At 42.4% G+C, this 21,583-nt stretch overlaps 1 protein-coding gene across 1 annotated transcript in view; it reads left to right on the top strand.

Annotated features, from left to right (window-relative positions):
• Positions 1-1,120: 1,120 nt before the first annotated feature.
• Positions 1,121-21,583, top strand: part of F13A1 (coagulation factor XIII A chain) — a gene marked incomplete at both ends in the record, with an annotated part of 137,104 nt that continues 116,641 nt past the window's right edge. The window contains 2 exons of the mRNA XM_079713970.1: positions 1,121-1,250; positions 9,098-9,286. Coding sequence (XP_079570096.1) covers positions 1,121-1,250; positions 9,098-9,286 — 319 coding nt within the window. The remainder of the gene's footprint in view (positions 1,251-9,097; positions 9,287-21,583) is intronic.

Below are 21,583 nucleotides of genomic sequence, written 5' to 3' on the forward strand. Positions count from 1 at the left end.
CGGACTTCACACTTCCAAACGCTACTGTCTGCTTCCAAGCCCCAGTGCCTTTGGAAGCGGCTCCAGCTGTGCTGCCTTTTTGCTCCACATGTTTCTACTCCTCTCGCCTCTGTAAGGGCTACTCCTCGTCTTCTGAGGGTGCGGAAAACAGCCGCATAAGCAGAGTCGTGACTGGGTGATCCAGGTGATCAAGAGGAAAGCTTCACTGGGGCCAGAAACAAGGTGTCCCTTCATTTGGTCTGTTGGTCAACAGGAGCCCGACAGGAGGTGTGGTGATTAAACTGGTTGTTTGTCCACACAAACTCCAAAGGAGGGGAAGCAGGCTTGGAGCAAGGGCAGTGTTAGCCGACCCAGTACGTTTAGCGAGCGGGCTATTTATAGCCCTATTTACTATTGCAGTGGCCTCCGCCTCACCTACCCAAAATCTCCCCTCCCTTGTCCCGCTTCCTGTGGTCCTGACTCCAAAGCAGTGACCACCTTCTCACACCCTACCGAGTGAGTTCACTTAAGAATCTTGTTGGGCTCGTCCGTACCCCCACCCCTAGACTGGAAGCTTTCAAGGCAAGCATCCTTCTGTTTTGTTCTCCGATGTACCCCAAGTGCCCAGAATGCATAGGGGGGCCCTCGATACATATTGGCTGAATTAACTTGCAGATGTGAATGCTTGAAAGGATGCCACTGATCTGGACATGGGTGTATGAGTTTATTCTTATAGTGACGTAGGCCTCATACGTCTATATAAAATGGGCAGAGGTACATGCATAGGATAGCAAACGTTTCTTTCAAGAGATTGCCTTTAGGGGGAATGAGAAAAAGACCCTGCTTTCCAAAATCTTTTACATTTTTCATTTCTTCAAATAAGCCCTCTTTCTTCTGCTTCCCATATGTTTTGACAAACATGAAATCTCCCCGAGATCCTTGGGGAGCTGTACTCCATCATTCAACTCATCCTGCCTGCCACATCTCAGGGCTCATTTATGTGAAACTCACAATGTGCTGCTCAAGAGCCGTCACAGACAGACGTGTCTCCCTGGTTTTGAGTCCTTATCACAAATGCAACTGGCTTCACTTTCCTTTCCGTGCCTCCTTTTCTCCCCGCAAGGAGCCTGTGAGACCGAGAATGTCGGAGTCCTCGGAGGCCACCTTTGGAGGCAGGAGAGCCATTCCCCCCAACACCTCCAACGCATCAGAGAATGATCCCCCCACCATGGAGCTTCAGGGCCTGGTGCCCCGGGGCTTCAACCTGCAAGGTACAGTCACCTCCTGGGCCGCCACGGCCTGCCCTCCCCGCGGGTGCTGGCTCAGCACCCTCTGGCTCCACCAAGCTCCCACAAAAACTGGTCCCCTGCCCGTCTCTGGTTTTAAAGAAAAGCCTCCCAAACCCTCTTTTGAGGAGTAAAAGCACCAAAGACCAGGATTCTTGTCCCAGTTCTGCCACTTAATGGCTTTGTAATCTCAAGGAGGTCACCTCTGCAAAACAAGGGCATTAGCTGAGTCTTCTGCCAGCCCTGCTGTTTTGTTTTTACGAATGTTCTCTAGCTGGAAGTTTCCACTTCCAAAACACTGTGGCTTTCGTGATTGTCTAGCTCACACCTCCTTCCTGCCCCGTCCCCGCATCCATCGCTGTGACTCTCAGAGCTGGTGAGAGATGCTGGACTCTGACGGTAATGGAGGTGGAAGCCCGCTGCTTCTCTCCAGGGCAGGCTGGGGGGCAGGTGGGGCGAGCTGCTTCCCCTGCTCTCAGAGGGACCTGCTCTGGGAGCAGCCGCCAGCCCACTGACCTCCACTCAGCCCTGTCAGCTGTGACAGGGCCCAGGTACCAGCAGTGGCTTGGTGACACAGACACCGTTCCCTTGGGCCATGGCAGGGACATTCAGACTCACGTCCCTGAATGTCATCCAGCGGGGAGCACATTTTGTCAGTTGCACACAGGCACCCAAACCCACTTTTGCTCCTGAGGGGCTCTCTGTATGCTTTCACTGGGGGGTAAACACCCACTTGTAGGGGTAGGTGCCCACGATCACCCTGTGGTGTGTGGTTAATCTGCCTTGCCCGAAAGAGACCAAGAGGTTGAAAGCAAAGGGAAAGGACAATGTTGATTATGAACAAACCCAGAAAGTCAGAGAACAGCCTGGGTCTGGTGGACAAGTTTGATTGTGTTAGTATCATGTCTGGACGGTGTGATATCCAATTGTGAAGACAGAGAGATATCCAGTGCCATCTGTGGGGTAGCATCCAAACTGGGAGCAGGGAGCTCACGGGACTGAAGGGCACCTTCGGTTGAGTCGAGGGGCCAAGACAAGGTGTGAACTTGGAGTTCTGAGCTCTCTTCCTACTAGCTGCTGCACTCTCTAAAATGCCACCATTAGAACCACAGAAATGAGTTTTAAAGGACTTGCTAGTCAACTCATCTAAATCCCCATGTTATAGGTTGAGAAACGGAAACCAGAGTAAGCACTTGGTGTTCCCTCCTTCACTGCTCAGTCTAGGAGTCTTCCTTCCTCCCTCCCTCCCTCTCTTCTTTCTTTTGAAATGCAAATAAAATTGGAAAGTTACAGATGTCAAATTACCAAGCAAGTTTTCTTGGTGTATTCAGTTTTCTAGCAAAATTCCCCTCTGGCAGAGAAGACTCTAGGACCCAGGAGGGGGGGGCAAAGTTCTGGAAGAAGTGGGGGGGGGTGGAAAGAGAAGGGGGCACAGGAGGAATGGGAGGCACCACCGAGGCAGTGAGGTGTAGCAAAGCGTCCCCTGGTCCAGGACTCAAAAGACCCGGGGTCCTGTCCCACATCTGCCACTTGCTCACCCTGGGACCCCTGGCAAGTCATGTAAGTGTTCTGAGCCTCAGTTTCCCCATCAGCAAAATGGGAGCAATACCTACTTCACAGGTGCCGTGAGGATCAAATGACCAGTGGCTGTGAGAATACCCAATCCATACATGCTCATTGATTCAGAATGTGCAGATTATCATACCTCTGCAAGGTCAGGAACCCACCCAAGGGAACCTTGATTCTAAGGGGAATATGTGCAGCCTGTAGCCCCCATAGAATTAAAATGGACCAAAATGTTGCCAGTAAGAAAACTGCCAAAGAACTTGAGCAGGTAGGTCAGTTTTTTAAAATCTGGGGATACTGGTTTTTTGGTTACTTATTTTTGGAGGCAGGGGTGGGGAATTAGTTTGAACTGAATTATTTTGAAAGATCAGTCATTATTTGCTTGGCAGTCGTATGTGTCCACAATCCAAGTGACATTCTGGGGTACTTAACACAGGTCCTGGCATAGGAGTGTGTGTCCAGTGAAAAATCAATCCCTTGAGAAATTAATGACTCATCAGCCCTAGAGTCATTGTAACCTTATTATTATTAACAGGTTCCAGGTTTCACAAACACGCATCCATTTAGTAGTTCTCATACAGATGAGCTAGGTGCTACATGCTCTGAAGATAGGACCTCTGAACCCAGGAAGTATCGCAGTAAGTCCCAGATGAGTAGAACAGAAGAAAAAGAGCACTGTCTTGATCAAGGAGGTCCATTTCCCAATTTTCCTTCACATTTCAAATCTCTGTTTGATTGTACTAAAAGTGGGTGTCCTGGGACTAGGTCTGTCAAGTTGTCCCCAAGTCCCTGCTAAGACCTAATCACGTGGGTTTAAGTGCCACCTTCTTGCAGTTTCCTCAGTGGCCACTAGTGGAGGGCTTGTACCTCCCTGATCTTGTCTGAGGATGACTGCTTCCAGGATAACAAAGCCCTAAGACAAACTCTCCACATTTGTTTCATGGAAGCTTTCCAAAGTGTCCCTTTAGCTTGCTACTGTTGTGAAATCGACTGAGAAGGGCAGAGAGGCAAGAGAGGGGAAGTGCCAGATTTTCCCCTTTGAATAGTCTTGTGGCAATCGATGTATATAATATATATTGAGTGTGTGTAATACCTTTAATTCACAACTTCAGTGAATATTTGGTTTAGAAGTATTTTTGCCTGTATTTCAAAATGTACAAACGTACATAAGGTTCCTCCCATGTGGCAGCATGATATTTAAGAAACATTGAGATATTTGAGGTGACAGTGGAACCCCAGAGATGGGACCAGCCAGTCCATGGAGGTGTTTGATGTCCTCCTGTGTTTTTAGGGATCCTAATGCCCCCTTTGAACTCAATTGTAGCCGAGAAAAATATCTGAAAATCCCCTCGGATTGTTTGGATTTGCATCCATTTCTAATATTTTGCATGCTCATTTGGTGTTTCTGAAAATCTCTCTAGAGCCTTCCTGGTCTCGAAGGTTATTTTAGCCGGAGACGTTCCGGAAGATAACCTTATATTCTTGGACTGGTTTGACTCTGTGCTATTAACAGTAGGTGATCAATTTGCAGTAGTAATTATAATACTCATTTGGCAGGTCTAATGCAATTTGAATTCAAACTGGAAAGCAAGCTAGATCTATAAAAAAATCAAATGCAAGTGGGATCTAGTATTTTTCAGGGTAATGGGGTCTGTGCCTTTCTGATCGCCTCCTCCCTCCCATGACTCCACGTGAGAACGAAATCAACTAACTGACTAGTTAGTCATCCACCTCGCCTTTGTGCAGAGTAAACCTCTCTGGATTCGAGGTTACTGAAAGAATAAAAAAGGCCTCCAATGTATGATTAAGAAACGATGTTGTATAGAACCAGTTCACACTTTCCACTTGATTTGTGGGAAAATGTTTAATGATTGTGTCAGGAACGATACCAATCTCTCTGGGGACACAAAAATGAACAAGTCAATACCTGGCCTCAAGCAACTGTCCACCTAGTAGATGAAACAAACAAATAAAAGGAATGACCAGTGGTGTCGGTAGAGTGGGAAAGAAGGCGAGGAAGGTTTCGTAAGTACAGGACACCTGAGTTACGTCTTAGACGATGGGTAGGAGTGCTCCAGGCAGACAAGTGCCTGGAAGGGCATTTCTAGCAGAGAGCACAGTGTATGTCAAGTAGTGAGGACAAGAGAGGGGAGATGAGCCTGAGAAAAGTAAGCAGGGATCACATCATAACAGGCCTGGAAGACCTTACCTTTCCTCCTGCAGATACAGGGGACTTGCAAAGGATTCTAAATAGCAAATGACATAATCAGAATTATGTTTATAAAAATAATGATGATAGTGAGGAGAAAATGGAGAGAAGGAGACACATTTGGAGGCTGTTGAGATACTTCAGGCTAGAGGAGAAATAGACCAATAGAGAAATAGAAATAGAGACATAGAGGGATTTTAGTCCCTGGAGAAGGTGTTAGACTCATTTCTCTCATTCTAGCTTCTGCTGAGCATTTCTTACACAGAGTACAGGACATTTTAATAGCAACAGTTGAAAACAATAAGCTGTTTAAGAAAATGTTTTTAATGATTCAAATTAATGATAGTTTAAAATTCTGGGTGTCCAAAAGGAATATGAGAAAGGAAACTTCACCCTGTTGTTTTCACAATAAACAGACCTACCTCCTCATGGACGGTATTTACACCTATAGTTTGGTAATAATATTAACAAAGATTGCATGGAGATCTCAGTTCACTAGGGAATTCCTAGGATATGAACCTAAACATTTAACTTATTTAAAGGTGCCATCTGTGGCAGGTATAATCATTCTCTGAAGAATATCTTTACCACCTAAGGTGAAAATAATCCACTTTTAATCCACTTTTTTCATATTAGGGGAAGGGTAGGAAGACAGGGAGGCATCTGGCTCATGAGGAGAGATTATTTTCTTTAGCAGTCCATTTTCTGATGTTTTGGAATTAAGCTAAATTGCATTAGGTAGACTTTTGAAAGCTGTCACTTTGAAAGAGCAAGCTGCCAAGTTTCCAGCTACAATATCTCTCTCAAAACCAAAAAAAAAGGTAGTTTAGCAATGAACTGTTCTGTTCTGTTCTGTTCTGCCAGGAACTGGGCTTGGACAGGGAGAAGCAAATTCCTTTCCTGTTTGTGGTGAATGGAGCCTGGGTGATGAGAAGGCTCTTTCAACCTAAACTACGTCTTGTTAAGCCAGTAAACGAAGCAGAAATCAATATTCCAGCTTAATAAATGTTTACTGAGTGCCTGCTACATGGGAAGGAGCAATAGACAAGAAAAAGAACTATGATATTTTTATGCCTATGACCATATCTTATGACACCATCTGTAGAGAGTCCTGAGATATATATATAATACCTGAGATTACCAGGTATTATAAGAACCATATCTGGTGGTGCCCTAATCAACATCTATAGCCATGTCTTGAATGGCAACATAAAATAGCACACTTATGAAATCCCTGGAGGACAGGAAATTAGGGAGGATGTTAATATAGTGAATATATACTTAGGGTCTCAAGTTATCTTAAGAATTCAGAGCAATTAACCAAATACAATAGGATGAAACTTAATGTGAATACATGTAAGACCTTAAAACTGAGCTAAAAAGAAAAAAACAGTTGCATTGATAGAAATGGCTGAATAACAACATAAGAAAATGACTTATAGGGGTCTGGACTGAGTTTTAATCCACTACTGGTAGAAGTGACATCAGAATGTATTTTTAAGCATTTTGCTTCATCAGATGCTTAATGTAAATCAACCATAAGAGTATTCAAAACACTAATGGTATCTTGGACTGAAATCATAGAAATATACTATTTATTTTGAAAGATGCACTGGTCTCATTGGTTTTCATTGGAAAAACCATAACCAGAGTGATGTACTTAATTCTAGGAAAAATGCTATAAGAGAGAAATTCATAAAATGGAATATGTATATTTCAGAACACAGTAATGGGTAGAAGGTCTGGAAATAATTTCTTAAAGAACAGTTGAAGATATGGAGAATGTTTTACTCAGAGAAACCCTAACAATAGTCTTTATATACCAAAAGAGTGCCAGATGAAATGAATAGCACATGTTCTATATTTACGCAGAAGTTGGAACCAGGATCTATGGTTAGAAAAATTACAGGGAAGAAGAAGTCAGTTCATCTTATAAGGATTTTTCAAATAATTGGGTGGTTTAAAAATGGCCTGTTTGCTTTATAAGATAGTGGATTCCCTGTTCAGATGGAGGCTAAAAGCCTAAGTATTAGGATTTTCATGGAGATGTTTCGTGCAATACATAGCAGGTCTACCAGATGGTCCAGAAAGTACCTTTGCCCTCTGAGATGCTGTGAGAGTGCAGTATCAGTATATTCCATTGGTGCTGATGAGTGTAGAGCTGATTAAACCCTTTTCTGAGGAATTAGGTTTTTAGACATTTTTAAGAAATAAAACAAAACATTATTAAAAGTCATGGCTCTAAGAAAGAGGGCCAGATGAGTTGATTACAAAGGCTCTTCTCAGTTGGGACGTTTATGATTCTCCAGCTCTTTCTGAAGCTGGTTTAGCACTGGGGATTGTGACCTTAATAAGACCAGAGAACTTAGGAGGAAGGCAGCTTGGAAGAGAGAGCTATAGAAATACACGTCTTCACATCACAGCCTAATGGAAGGAAACGGCCCTTCAGGGGACCATGTACCACAGGGTTCTGAGAGGAAGCAAAAATAAAATTGCATCTTGCACTTTCTGTTTGCTATAATGTTGAAGTCAGAATAGTCCGTTGAGCACCATGTAAAATATAAAGTGGCGCCATCACAGTTCCCAGTCAGCAAGCTCAAAGGAAGCCTCTGGTCCCACTATGCACCAGGCATAGAGTCAGACCCATTGCGCTGTTAGGTCATTGAATCGTTGTAGAAATTCTCAAGATATTAGGATCTTCATTTTAAAGGTGAGAAAACTCAGCTTCTGAGAGGCAACATCCCTTACCTAAGTAATTATGAGACCTGAGATTCAAACTCAGGATTACCTGGACTTTGAATTCATCAAGGGTGTTGCAGGGACTCCTAGACTTTAGACCTATAGAGTACCTTAATGAACCCAATTTCTCCATTTTGCCTATGAGAAAAAATGAGGCCAGAGAACACCAAGGGTCCTGCACAGGATTCCTGTGTAAAAGCAGAGGAAATCACTGAGTCTTTCAGGGTGAAGCCCCAGCTCTCTATGTACACTGAGTTCACAGCCATGAGGACAAACCATGCAACAGTCAAGGTCAGGAAAAGGGAGGGAAGGCAAGAGGCCAGCGCACACCGGCCACCTCGCCCAGCTTTCTCTCTCCAGTGCCCCTTTAGAACTCCAAATGCATACACAGAACTCTGTCTTTAGACTAGATCTTCTAAACTGCAGTGTAGATGGGTAGTTAGAGTTACCTTCACATTCAGTGATCATTGCAGAGGGAATGGGAAAAAAGCAAGAGGAGATCTAACTTTTACCCAGTGCTATCATGTCTCAGGTAAATATATAACTGACATTTACACTCCCAATTCAAAAAATCAGAGGAAAAGCCTGTAGATTTCAGCGTCACACCAGGGTTTGCTTCCAGATTGGTTGTTTAGTAGCCAGGGAAATTAAGTCTTGTTTCAGCATGTGCAAAGTGGAAACAATCCTACCTACCTCATAGGAATGCTGGTATCCTTCCTCCATGCCTGTTCCCTCTGTTTCCTGCCTTTGAAGGACAAGATCTACTTTTAGAATTAAAGACGGGGGCTGTGGGTTGACCTTTCCTGAAGTAAGAGGAGAATTTGGGGCTGATGATCAATTTTGTCCTTAGAACATCCCTTGCAGGCTTTGTCAGATTTTATTCCTCCCTTTTTAAAGCTAAGAAAATTGAAGTGGTAGTCCCTGCTTATCCCAACGTGTGGAGGCTGTAGTCATCGTGGGAAGCATCTGACATAACGAAAACCAACATGAGGCTCGGAAGTGAAGCCTTGAGCTCAGGTGCTAGTTCCTCTGTATCTAGACCTATTGATAGGCATTATCAGCACAGCTTTTTTATCCCAAAGTGAGTGCCGTGTGGTCTGAGATGAGATCAGAAGGGGAAAAAGCTTTTTAAAAAATCTTCTTTGAAAACAAGGATGTCACAAGAGACTGGCTCCCAAATCTACCAGCCCGCTGTATAGAGTTTTATCTAATAAACCTTACTACCTTTCGTCTTCAGGAAAAATAGTCTTGTTTTTCGAGTTTGTGTTTAAACCAAAGTTACTCAATGGTTTCTCTTGATTGTTTTCTTTGTGTATAGACTACCTTAATGTTACGGATGTTCACCTGTTCAAGGAGAGATGGGACAGCAACAAAGTGGATCACCACACCGACAAATACAACAACAACAAGCTGATTGTACGTAGAGGACAGTCTTTCTACATCCAGATCGACTTCAATCGTCCCTATAACCCTAGAAGGGACCTCTTCAGGGTGGAATATGTCATTGGTGAGTGCCATGTGCAAGCCCTATTCATGACAGTCATGATACCATGGGTCATAATGGAGGAAGGGTAAGGTATAGTTGTGTTATTTCCTGGAATCATACTTTAACAGTTGGCTGGAGCTGGGATTACATCCAACCCCTGGACCACTCTGTACTCTAAGATGGGTCTGATACAATGCCGAGCATCAACATATTATTTGCCTAATCAGGCAAAAATCTGGTATAAGTCAAAGTGAATACAATTGGCATAAAATGTTAATGTGTACGTAGAGAAAAGCATACATGGCTGATATATGTGTAATTTAATAAGGTTTTTAGAAAGCAATTTGGTATATCTGTTAATATTAGAAATACATATGAGTTTTGACCTAGCAATTCCAGTCTTAAAAATCTATACCGATGATATCTAAACTCTTAAAATCCACTTTTTAAAAGTGGGTATTATTTACTGCAGCATTGTGTATGGTGACAAATAAAACCCTAAAAGTAAACAACTCTCAATAATGGAATGGTTGAAAGTACTGTGATATATTCACATAATGGATTGTGAATTTGACCCATGCCAGATGACTTTAAGAGAGGTAGTGAGTGAGAAAACAAAATGTAGAAGGGTGTACATAAGATCTTCTATACATGTGTGTGTAAATGTACATGTGCATGGATCACTACTGTGAGTTCAGAAAAGAATATGAAGCACACACACTGGTGTTGATATGGGTTCCATATTGGAAATACTGCCAAAATAAAGGCAAGAGAAGCAAAAGGAAAGGGAACCAAGCAAGAAAGGGAGAAAAAAAAGTGACCATGTTATGATTATATGGAGGCATCTGTGTAAAATCATTGACCTGTGGGAATAAATATAAAGAAATTAAATGTAATAAAATTAAAACTAAAAATACTTCCTTGGGAAAAAAATCTATGGCCACTGATCACTTGAGGAACATGGTTTGTGCTTACTTGAATTTACAATGCAATTTATATATAAATGTGGGAAAATTGGTTGAAGACAGAATAGAAGGGGGAGAGGAGAAAAGAGATCCTTGAGTCAGAATAAACAACATCAGTGCAGTGCTTGGGTTCTACATAGAATTGTTTGTTATCCCAGTTGTGTGAAAAGAAAAGGGAAAACAAAATTACTCTTCCTGTGTGTTAGGCAAAGTGAAATAACTCCAATTTAATTTAGGGAGCAGACTCTTATTGTTAATATTTTTAAATAATGGGTACTTCAGGTGAGAGAAGAATCCACAGATAATTTTTTAACAATATTTTAAAATATGATGAAAACTTATTTTATTTCTTTCCCTAAGTTCATTTATCTTTCTTTTGTATATATGTGTGTGCATGTACATGCTTGTTTGGACTAGATATGATTAAAATGTCCTTGACACATTTTTAGTAAAAGGATCACTCCATGCATGTCAGTAAATACCCATAGTTTTGTTCTAACTTAATGGGAATTTTTACCTTCACCTTTATAGCCAAATATTTCAGGCAGTGAGAAGAGGACAGGGAAGCTTTGTCCCTGAACTGGACTTGTCTGAGGTCTCAGATCTTCTCCCACACACTTTCATAAAATAACTATAATAATGAAAGTCTTAGGAAGAATAAGATGAATGTCTTAGATTGGGTTTCCAGGAAACAAACTCTGAGAAGGAGATTTGTGTGGAACGAGTTTACTGGGGAGCGCTCTCAGGGTCAACATCAGTGTGGGAGTGAAGGGATCAGTGTTGGGCAGAGAGTGGGGTTGAACTCCAATGAACAAATGCTTCAGTGGATCCCATGGTGAGCTCTGGAGCTGGATTGTATCTTTAGAGTTGTCCAGTCTTGGGGCAAGGGCATGGGTCATTTACACTCTAGCATTGACAGTCATTGGCTACAAGCTACCCCTAGGGAGGGAAAAATTAGTGTAGTTGGGTCTCCATGGCTGAGGGTAAACCCGTGAGAGCAGCTCAATGAGAGCTGTGAGCCACCAGCACTCCCAGCATCGGGGCAAGGATGCCTCTGTCCTAAACACAAAAGGTCTGGGTAGCAGACCACAGAATCCACTACAGCAAGCATTTAAAGTCTTCTCTTTTTATAAAAAGACATAGTACTACTTTTGTTCCTTCAGCAAAAAGGTGGGGGAGGAGAAGCATAGCAAATTTGCCTTTGAGATAAAAAATCTATGTATTTTTAAAAACAGCATATCTCATAAAACTCAACATCAAAAAAACCCCCCCACAATCCAATCAAAAATGGCAGAAGACTTGAATAGCCATTTTTCCAAAGAAGATATACAGATGGCCAACAGGTACATGAAAAGATGCTCAGCATCCCTAGTTATTAGAGATATGCAAATCAAAACCACAATGAGGTATTATATCACACCTGTCAGAATGGCTAACATCAAAAATCTACAAATAACAAATGTTGAAGAAGATGTGGAGAAAAGGAAGCCCTCCTACACTGTTGGTGAGAGTGTAAATTGGTATAGCCACTATGGAAAATAGTACGGAGCTTCCTTAGAAAAAAAAACAAAAAACTAAAAATAGAACTACCATGTGATCCAGCAATTCCATTCCTGAGTATATATCTTTAAAGAACCCCAAAGCACTAATTTGAAAAGATAAACACACCCCAGTGCTCATAGCAGGACTGTTTACAATAGCTAAGACATGGAAGCAACCCAAATGCCCATCAACGGATGATTGGATTAAGAAGATGTGGTATATACAAACAATGGAATATTAGCCATAAAACAATGAAATACTGCCATTTGCAGCTACATGGGTGGACCTAGAGAATATTATGCTAATGAAATAAATCAGAGAAAGACAAATACTATATGATATCATTTATATGTAGAATCTAAAAAATAATACAAATGAATGTATATACAAAACAGAAACAGACTCATGGACATAGGAAAAAACTTGTGGTTACCAAAGGGGAGAAAGAAGGGGGAAGAGACAAACCAGGGGTATGGGATTAACAGATACAAATTACTATATATAAAATAGATAAGCAAACAAGGTCCTACTGTATAGCAGAGGGAATTATACCCATTATCATGTAATAACATTTAATGGAGTATAATCTGCAAAAATACTGAATCACTATGCTGTACACCTGAAACTAACACAATATTGTAGATCGACTCTACTATAATCTTCAAAAAACGTAATTGCTCTAATGAGAAGAGGTAACTGTCAAATGTGAACTGGAAATGAAATTCAGTGCAAATGTTTGGATATGTGGGTGTACCTCGGTTTCAAGAAACCTAGAATGTGAAAAAGTGATTTAAAAAACAGAAAAGAGAATACTTTGTAAAAAAATAAAGGACACATAAAAGTCTCTTCAAATATTTATTTTAGGGTGTTTATAACACAGTTAGATTTATCAACAAAGACCAATTTACGCACCACTTTTAAAGACTGTAACTATTGAATAGAGAGACCTATCGTCATATTAAAATATGGAGAAAATAACCACACTTATTTGCTTCCAGTCTGCATTTCTTTGTTATTGTTCTTTTGTCTTTCCCTGTGACTTTATATAAGATGAGCTGGGATGTCTTAATACCCTAGAGTTTTCTTCTGTGGCTGTCCTCAGAACCTAGGGTCATGGGACTTATTTATATGTGATTCTGCCTTCAAATCAAGCTTCTTTCTTTTTAAATATTTAAGTAAATAGCCTCTCGGGTGGTCCCAGATTTAACCATCGTACACTGGGTTCTTGGAGCAGAGAACGTGAACAGGGAGCTACTGGCTTTCCTCTGCCAGGGCCTCACTAGCTTGTGCTGCAGACGCTCTCAGCGCTTTGATAACTGCGTTCATTAGTTGCTGGCCATGCACCGCCATCTCTGTGAGTTATGTGGGAGGTGTTAATGAACTTGAGGAGGTGGGTGTGACTGGAAAATGTGCCTGGTCGTCTGTGGGGCCTTTTCTCTCTTTCCACCCCTGAGCCTGCAGCCATGACAAATCATGGAAGGCATGGGGTAGAGTGTTAATTACAGGTTTCCTTAACCCGTAGCTGGGGCTGTGAGAACCTAGGAACGACTTGTGGTGTTAATTTGCTGTTACTTTAGCATGGGCTCCCTACTGGTGTGATACTTCTTTGAGGCAGAGTCATTCCAAGGAAAGAATTTGCAGCTATCTTCCTTACCAGCCCTCCCCCTCAAAACAACAGACTTCCCCTACCCAGTGAGCCCTCCAGAGTGGCTGCAGGGTTCTTGGACAAGTTCCTTTCTCCCTGGAGTCCCATTACGGGAGCACAGGGAGGTTGAGGCCAGCACCTCAGACATTCTCTTGACCTTTTTCCTCAGTCCCTCAATGGCTCCCAGAGTGCCAGGTTCATATTTCTGGGTACCTCAGAAAGAAGAGGGGAAGGATGGTATCATCAAAGCCTGCCCCTCTCATCAGAAGAGCAAAGTCTTCCCAGAAGCCCCAGCAAACTATTGATGTCTCATTTGTTACCCTTACCTGTAAGAGGAGCTGTGAAAGTAGTTCGTGTTTCCAGTCTCTTCGGAGAGGGACAAGGGGAGCTAAGCATGGATGCTGGTAGACACCCAGTGGTGTGTGCTAGAAGTCCCTTCCAGCTGTGCAAACCTGGGAGTCCAAAAGTGCAGCCTTTTCTGAGCACAATGATGGAGGTCATTCATGGGTACAGTCATCACATGGCCAAGCATTAATAGGACCGCATCAACTGCATATATTCTGCATTATTAACCCCATTAAAACACTGAAATGGCCTCAAGACTTCAATATTTCTATTTCACCTATCTCTTGAGTAGTGTTTATCTAAAGCCAGCTGGGGTGTCAGACTGCTGTGTATTCAGGATAGGAGTGACATGAACGATTCTTATTTAGAGGGCTTGAGACTGGAGAGAAGGTGCTCAAAGGAGAGAGGGTGAGAGCCTGGATTCAGGCAGTGGTTGTAGAGATGGAGAGGAGAGGTGGGATTTGAGAAATGTTTAGGAGAGAAAACTCTACTGGACTTGTGATTGGTAGTCTTCATGGAGTTACTGGGAGGATAGTCAGCTACAGCTCCCAGGTTGCTGGCTTGTGTGCTGCTGATGATACGTGCTAGCACTCCCAGACGAGATAAGGAATGGAGGGAATTCAGGAGAGAAAAACTGAGTGTGGGAAGTGATAATGATGCTAGTGGCTCCCATTGACAACTCACTTACTGGCACAGGGTACTGAGCAGAGGTGCCACATGCTGCCCATTCAACTCTTCACGCACCCCTCTGGGCATTGGACTGTAGTTATCTCCATCTTTTCAGTGATTAAGGAACTTAGCAAAGGTCACGTCTGGAAAGTGCTAGGGCTGTAATTTGAACCCAGGCATTCTCCCCTAATCACAATGCATAGGACCTCTGCCAATGAAACAGTAGTGATATAAATGAGATTCTATTTGATCCTGCTGAGTTTGAAGTACTTGAGGGACTTCCAGGTAAATATGTCCAATAGATGGTCCCATATATCAATCTGAAGCTGAGGGAAGAGGTTTGGGTTGGATATATGGAAATTTGGATATCATACATACATAGATGGGCAAGATCATTCAGAAAACATAAATCAAGTGAGAAGTGGACGGAGGCTTTAAATCTTGGGGAAAAACAACTTTTAGGGAGTCAGTCCAGGAGCTGACACCCCTGGAGGAGACAAAGACCACGTGATCAGATAAGTAGAAGGGCCATCAGGGAAGTGCAGTGCCACTAAATCCAAGAGAATTGGGTGTTTAAAGAGGAAATTGTTTAATCTTTTTGGAAGAGAAGAAAATTTAGATGATATCTGGAGAAGAATGTGAGTAAGAAGAGGGGTATTTTGTCTTGGGTGTCTGTTTTAGGATTGGAGGTACTTGAACTTGTATGTAGGCAGAAGGGAAGAAGTCAGTGGAGGAAGAATCCTGAAGATTCAGGAGAATGCTGGAAAAAATAGAAGCATAGCGTCAAGTGGCTTGGATGAGGGGAAGACACAGCAGAAGAAGACTTTATCTTCTGAGGGTGTTGGAAAACAGGTAGGGTGAGTGTTAGTATATTAGGTGGAGAGATAGGAAACTGATTATCATGCCTGATGACCTCAACTTTATCGAAAACCTAGGAGGTGAGCAGGTGCTACAGGAGCTTAGGGAGGAAAAGGACCATCTCTCATATCTGAGAGCATCACCCAAATCCTTAAAAACTAAGCACCCCAGTGGACTTATGTTTCAGAAAGTCCAGGTAAAATCTCCATCCGTGGCTGTCACAGACACAGCACAGTTTCTCTGCTGACAAATGTCTTGCCCCAAATCATACAGCTCAAAAGATGTAGAGAAATTTCCTAGCCTATGCTCTTTCCACTATTTTATGCAGCATTTTGATGAAAATGGGCTACCTGTTTCATTATTCTGAAGCAGCACTGATATAGGATGTCATTTCAGATTTTTGCTGCTGTGTGTTTGTGCATCAATGATCAGCGTGTTCATTCTTAAGTGCTTCTATGAAGTGACTGATAATGGCATCTAAGAATCTAGGACAGTGTTACCCAGAGTGTGCTCTCTATGAACACCTGTCATGTGTGATGTTCCTTGAAAAAAAAAGTTCTGTGGTCAAATGTATTTGGGTCATGCTGTGTTTCCTGCCTCTCCTTGGAGAGCTCCAGCACACATTAGTATATTAAAGGCTCTGAGGGGGTACAAAGTCAAAAAAAGAATCTTCTTTAGCCTAACTGTCCCAAAATTGTTTGACTGCAAACACTACTCCACCATATTTTACTGTTATGATACCCTTTAGTAAAAGACAGAACTCACTCTAGGAAATGCCAAACTACAGTTGCAAATTACCTTTATTCTGTAGAACACTGAGAAGAGTGGATGATGGAACTTGCATGCATTTGTAGTCAATGTGCTACGGTAACTTAGCATAATATCTGTTTTTTTCTTTTTGACACTTTTTGTGCCAACATTAAAATAACTCTATCAGTTTGGCATTCATATTCAGTAACTTTTCAAAAATGATTACTTTCCTTTTTTATATTTATATATTTATTTTCCAGATTTTTATTTGGCTTCTTTTACCATGAAGCCAGTTTACTTTCCTTTTGAATGTGTTTATTGAGCTTTTATTGATAACCTTGCATGTGCAAAGCACTGCATTGGTATTAAAGTAGTAAGATATGTTTATCCTTTGCCCTCGAAGAGTCTGGAGAGGATAGTCTGGACACTAGAGGTTGAGTTCAATGCCAGCCTCTTGGACAAAACTCCTGGAAAGCACCTTGGAGAGAGAGATTGACCATGCGGCTAGTTGGTAGAGACCCCCAGCAAGTGCTATTTGAGCTGGGTATCAAAGGATGAGTAGAGGTTGACCCAGTGGAATGGAAAAAAATGGGAAAGGTCAGTGGAGAAAGAAAACTTGGAAGCATATTGACAATCTTGTACACCTAGATAAGAAGTTTAGATGTTATTCTATAAGTAGCCAGGAGCCTCTATGGAAGAGTTTTAAGCAGAGATTTAAAAGATCTAAGTTTTTAATTTTTAGATTACTATGGCAGGGTAAGGAAGATAAACTGGAGGTCTGAGATTATTGTTGGGGACATAAGTAAGAGACTTGAGGGGGAAATCTTACTAATAGATGACAAGGTAAATGTGTAAGCATCATTATGAATGATTTTTCCTCTAGTAAAATTGGTGGTTTTTTTCTTTGCATAGTCAAATAAGACTCACCTATAGTAAAGTAATGCACTTTGGTCTGAGGAAGCACAGTATGCTGTAGTGGCTGGCTCTTTGGAGTCATTTCAGGGATGACAGCTCATTTGATAAAAGGGCTGGGAGGTAGTGCAGTGGAGGGGGGATGATTTGGAGTCAGGAAGACCACAGTCAGCATCCTAGCTCCACCACTTAGAACAGTGGTGGTCTCACTTAACCCCCTCAGTGACTGTTTTCTCACCTGAAAAAAAAGGGATTATAATACTTCAAACAGCTATTCATGGATTATAGGAGATAACATACATGAAAGCACATTTTCATTCTCACAACAATACTGGGAAGTGGGGGGTAGGAATAGATCTCATTGAAAATCTGGAAAACAAAATTCCCAGGGAGTGAATGATTCACCCAGGATGGTGCAGTGGAGGGGAGGTCTCCTGTCCTTGCCTCCCCACAGACCATCAGAATCTTAGCCCAGTGGCCTGTCCACCTTGGCCCTTTAAAAGAGAACAAATACATTGTCAAGTAAAAGCATAGAATTAATCCTAGTTACATTGTTTGGTGGATTAATTCATTTGTCCTGCTCTGATCTTCCTGACTATTCCCCCCGTAAATGAAGACATTTGCTGAGGTACCAGCCTAGCCAGACTCTTCGAGCCCTTTCTGTGGGATCAAGTTCTCCATTACTAAATATGCCCTCTGTAACTCCCCACCCCATCCTGGGTCTGAAGGGAGGGCAATGGAAGAAGACTGCCATCTCTTCCCTTTAGGGTTAGCCCTTAAGGACCTTAGCACCAGCGGGCTTGGGGGAGGTTCTCCAGTGAAGGACTATTACTAAATAAGAAAAGGCTGTCAAAAAGGCCAAGAGGAGACCACTGCTCTCTGTCTTTTCTCTCCTGGCAGCAGGAAAAGATAACAATCACTGAACCTCCAAACAAAACTCTCCAGTGTCTGCAATATCCATGCTGACAGCTTAATTAGTCAAATAGGCACCCTGACAAACCACAGACCAAGCTCTGCCCAGAATTATTTGCCCGCAGTTCTAGCTGAAGTGACAGAGCCTCTTTAGTCTCAAAGTCGGAGGGATTGCCAGGCACATTCTAGTGCCAGAGACCTACAGGCAGCCCCCTTTCCCTGCCTTGTGACCCAATCCCATCCTACAGAGCTTGAGTTTCTCAGCAAAGCTCAGTATCCTGAGGGTACCAGAGTTGTCAGTGTCTCTCATCACATGTAGTGTGCTCTGGGGAGCACATATAAAGGACAGTGGATGTTGGAATGAGAAACCTCACAGCTTCCTGACTTCCTCCCTCCTTTCTCCCTCTCTTTTTTATTCCCCTAATTTGCCTTCAGCCTGGCTCCTCTCTCTGTTCTATCTCCATACTTGTGTCTCACGTTCACTTCTTTCACTTATTAGAATTCATAACCTTGGCTAGTTAGCATCGCATAACTGAAACTGTACTCTCCCAGAACTCATGATCTGAACTCAGGGATTATAGCGTGTGGGCATCCTCTGGCTTTTCCACATAAATTCTAAGAAGTTCTTGCAGTTTGTGAAGTTGGGGGTGACAAAGGTGGGTGAAAAAAACATTTAATGAAACTGAATGTGCCCACTGTTATCCCTTGGTCTTAAGTCTCCAGTCTGTGAAAAGAGAGGGCAACTGATTGAAATTAAAACCCACTGAAGAAAGGATGAAAATGGACTAATTATTCATAATCTGTGCCCTCTCATTACTCCATGAGCATGTTGTAAGAACTGGTGAGGGAACAACTGGAAAGCTCTTGGAACTCCTTAGTGATAGTTGCTTGCTAATAAGATCACCCAATTACCAGCCTTATTTGGAATATTGCAACTGTATAGGAAAGCTAAATGTTTGTTGTGTTCCTTAAGGAAGTATAACTTTCATAAAACATTACGATAACAGCAGCCAGAACCAGACAGGTATTAGACGACCATAAGACAGACTATAAATCGCTGTACCTCTCTTTTACTATCCTTTTCACCTTTTCTTTCTTCTCATTATCTCAGCCCTTCTGATTTTTTCTACCCTTTCTTACAATTTCTCTTACTTCCATTTCTGTCTGTTTCTCTCCTGCTCTTGTTCTCTCTCTCATACATACATACACACTGTCCCATGGATGGACATTTTGATATTTCTCATGTAGTTAGGAGGATAATGCAAATTACCCTCAGGAGGTAGGTACAGCAATTTTTGTATCTGTCTGTAGGTGTTCCTTCAGGCTTCAGGGAGCTGGGCTGGATGCTGTAAATGCTTTGTCGCATCTCTGGCTGAAGCCTAGCTTAGCCATTTAGAGGTTCCTTTGCTGTACTGTTGGATGTGCTTCGGGGAGTCTTGCTGTGGCTTCTTCAGGTTCCTATCTACCTCCTTTCCACTTCTGTTACAGTGCCTTTATAACATCTCATCTCATCTCTGGTCCAGTGAATTTCTGATGCAGAAACCTCTGCTGTGTCTGGCACTGTGTGAGATGGGGGATTTAAGACACTATTCATGTCTTTAAAGAGCTTACTATAGTTGGAGTGAGAAGAAGTCCACAAACAGTAAATGAATATAACTATACAGTATATAATCAAGAGCTGAACTGATACAATTATCTACTAGAAATGTGTACTAGAGGCAGGTAGTCACGATGCTGGGCAGTCAGGGGGGACCTAGGTTAGAGTTGAAAGCTAAGGTCTCGGGACAAGGCAAGTAGTCCTTGAGATGGATCCTGAGGAACTGGGAATTTCACAAGAGGGATAGGAAATGTGCACCCTCCAGGCCGGGAGGAAGGCCTTCTTGGAAGTCCAAGAGCTTATTGTTCTGCTGATGTATACATATTTCTAATGACAAAGGAATCCTTAACTGAATCAAATCTCACAGCTACGTTTGGGGTTTGGGCACCACTCATTCTTGAGGCTCCTTGAGTTTTATGGAGATTGCAGTGGTGTGGGAGACCTACTCTGGCCACCCCATAAAGGATGTGCCCATCTTTTATAGAACGAGTCTTCACTAACTAGAATTCAGAGCTCAGGTTCTCTGCATGTGTGGGGGTGGCATCTGGATTCTCCATGCAGCAAAATCATCACGCTTCCTAAACAATCCATTTCATCATGTCAGAGTAAAACACGAGCCCTGAAAAACTATCTTTTGTCAAAGATCAGAATCTCATTAACATGATCAAATGCAATTAAGTCACCATTAGTTTTCAAGAACAGTTTAAGGGGGGCTCAATAAATGGTGTAGGTCTCTGTGCTCGTGACAGATCAAGAGAGACTTGAATGATATCCACCCCCTTTATCTATTCATCAGAAATGCCTGTGGGGAAAGTGGAGAGAAGAGATCTATTATCCCTGCTTTCCTGCTAACCTGGAGATGAGCAGATTCTCACACTTTGTGAAACCAAATATACTTAAAAAGCAAACGCTTCAGGGGAGTAATGTGTAGACTGATAATAAGATGGGTTATAATAGAAACAAATTTTCAGTCTCATTCATTCATTCACACATTATGTTCACCAGCCATATGTTGAACATCAGATTGCCGCCTGCCAAGTCTATAGCCAGGTAGAGAAGCAAGTGTCTCTATGATGAGACATGAAAGGTATTCCAGCAACAGCATGTTGAATTCCTCCACTGTAGTCACTTCTCTGAATTAACACATAACATCTGAAGCTCCCCTAACAAAAAGAAAATGCTCCATGAGGGTAGATAATACTATCCAACTACCCCTGTTTGTAAATTTGCACAGCTTGGCTTTGAAAAATAACTCTCCGACACTCTGCAGAGAGCAGTATCCTAAAGAGGTGAGATGCATAGTCCAAGAACAAGTTTTGAGAGAAAAGACAAAAACCCTGGGGAGTCAGACATAGAGAGATGCAGGAGAGGAGGGTACCATGAGTTGAATGAAGATGCTGAGGGTTGTGTTTATATTCAAGGCAAAAACTGAGAGCCAAAGAGGAGAAGTACCCGGGAGTAACGGCCCAGCATCCAGTTAGGACTGGCTGCTCTGAAAAGCACGCCTCTCTAAATGTTTTACTGTGTGCATCTGCTCATTGTTAAAGGTGAAGCAATCCAAAGCTTGGTATATTTCATAGAATCACAGAACATAAATGTTAGGGTGCTGGAAGGAATCTTAGCCATCACTTTGCCCACTCATTTTACAGATCTGGGGATGATCCATGCCCAACAGAGGGATCAAATATACTTTTGCCCAAGGCCAGACCAGGGTCTGATGGAGCTCCATGGGTAACCCTATAATTTGTCCTCCAAACCAGGACACTTTTGAGAGGGAAGGTGACTAAATAGATGGGATGCTAGGAAAACAAGCATAAGCTGGGCAACCTTGAATAGGGTTGTCAAATCAGAGCTGAGGTGAGAGGAAGCTACTAGACAGCTAGAGGAATATACAGGGGAAAAGGGAGCAATCTCATGATGCTTACAGTTGGGACCAGTGTCCAAACAGGGCACAGAAAATCCATTTCAAGAGAAGAAAAGTAGCCAAGATCATTGGACTGAGTGGGGTGTAGTGTTGATCTAGCTTTGGAAGTGCAGACTGGGGACAGTGAGCTCATCCAGCGTAGGTGAGATCAAGCAGAAACAGCCATTCAAGATGAGGCAAGGCAAGGGAAGAAGAACCC

The sequence above is a fragment of the Hyperoodon ampullatus genome (genome assembly GCF_949752795.1).
Source record: "Hyperoodon ampullatus genome assembly, chromosome: 10".
Classification (NCBI taxonomy): Eukaryota; Metazoa; Chordata; class Mammalia; order Artiodactyla; family Ziphiidae; genus Hyperoodon; species Hyperoodon ampullatus.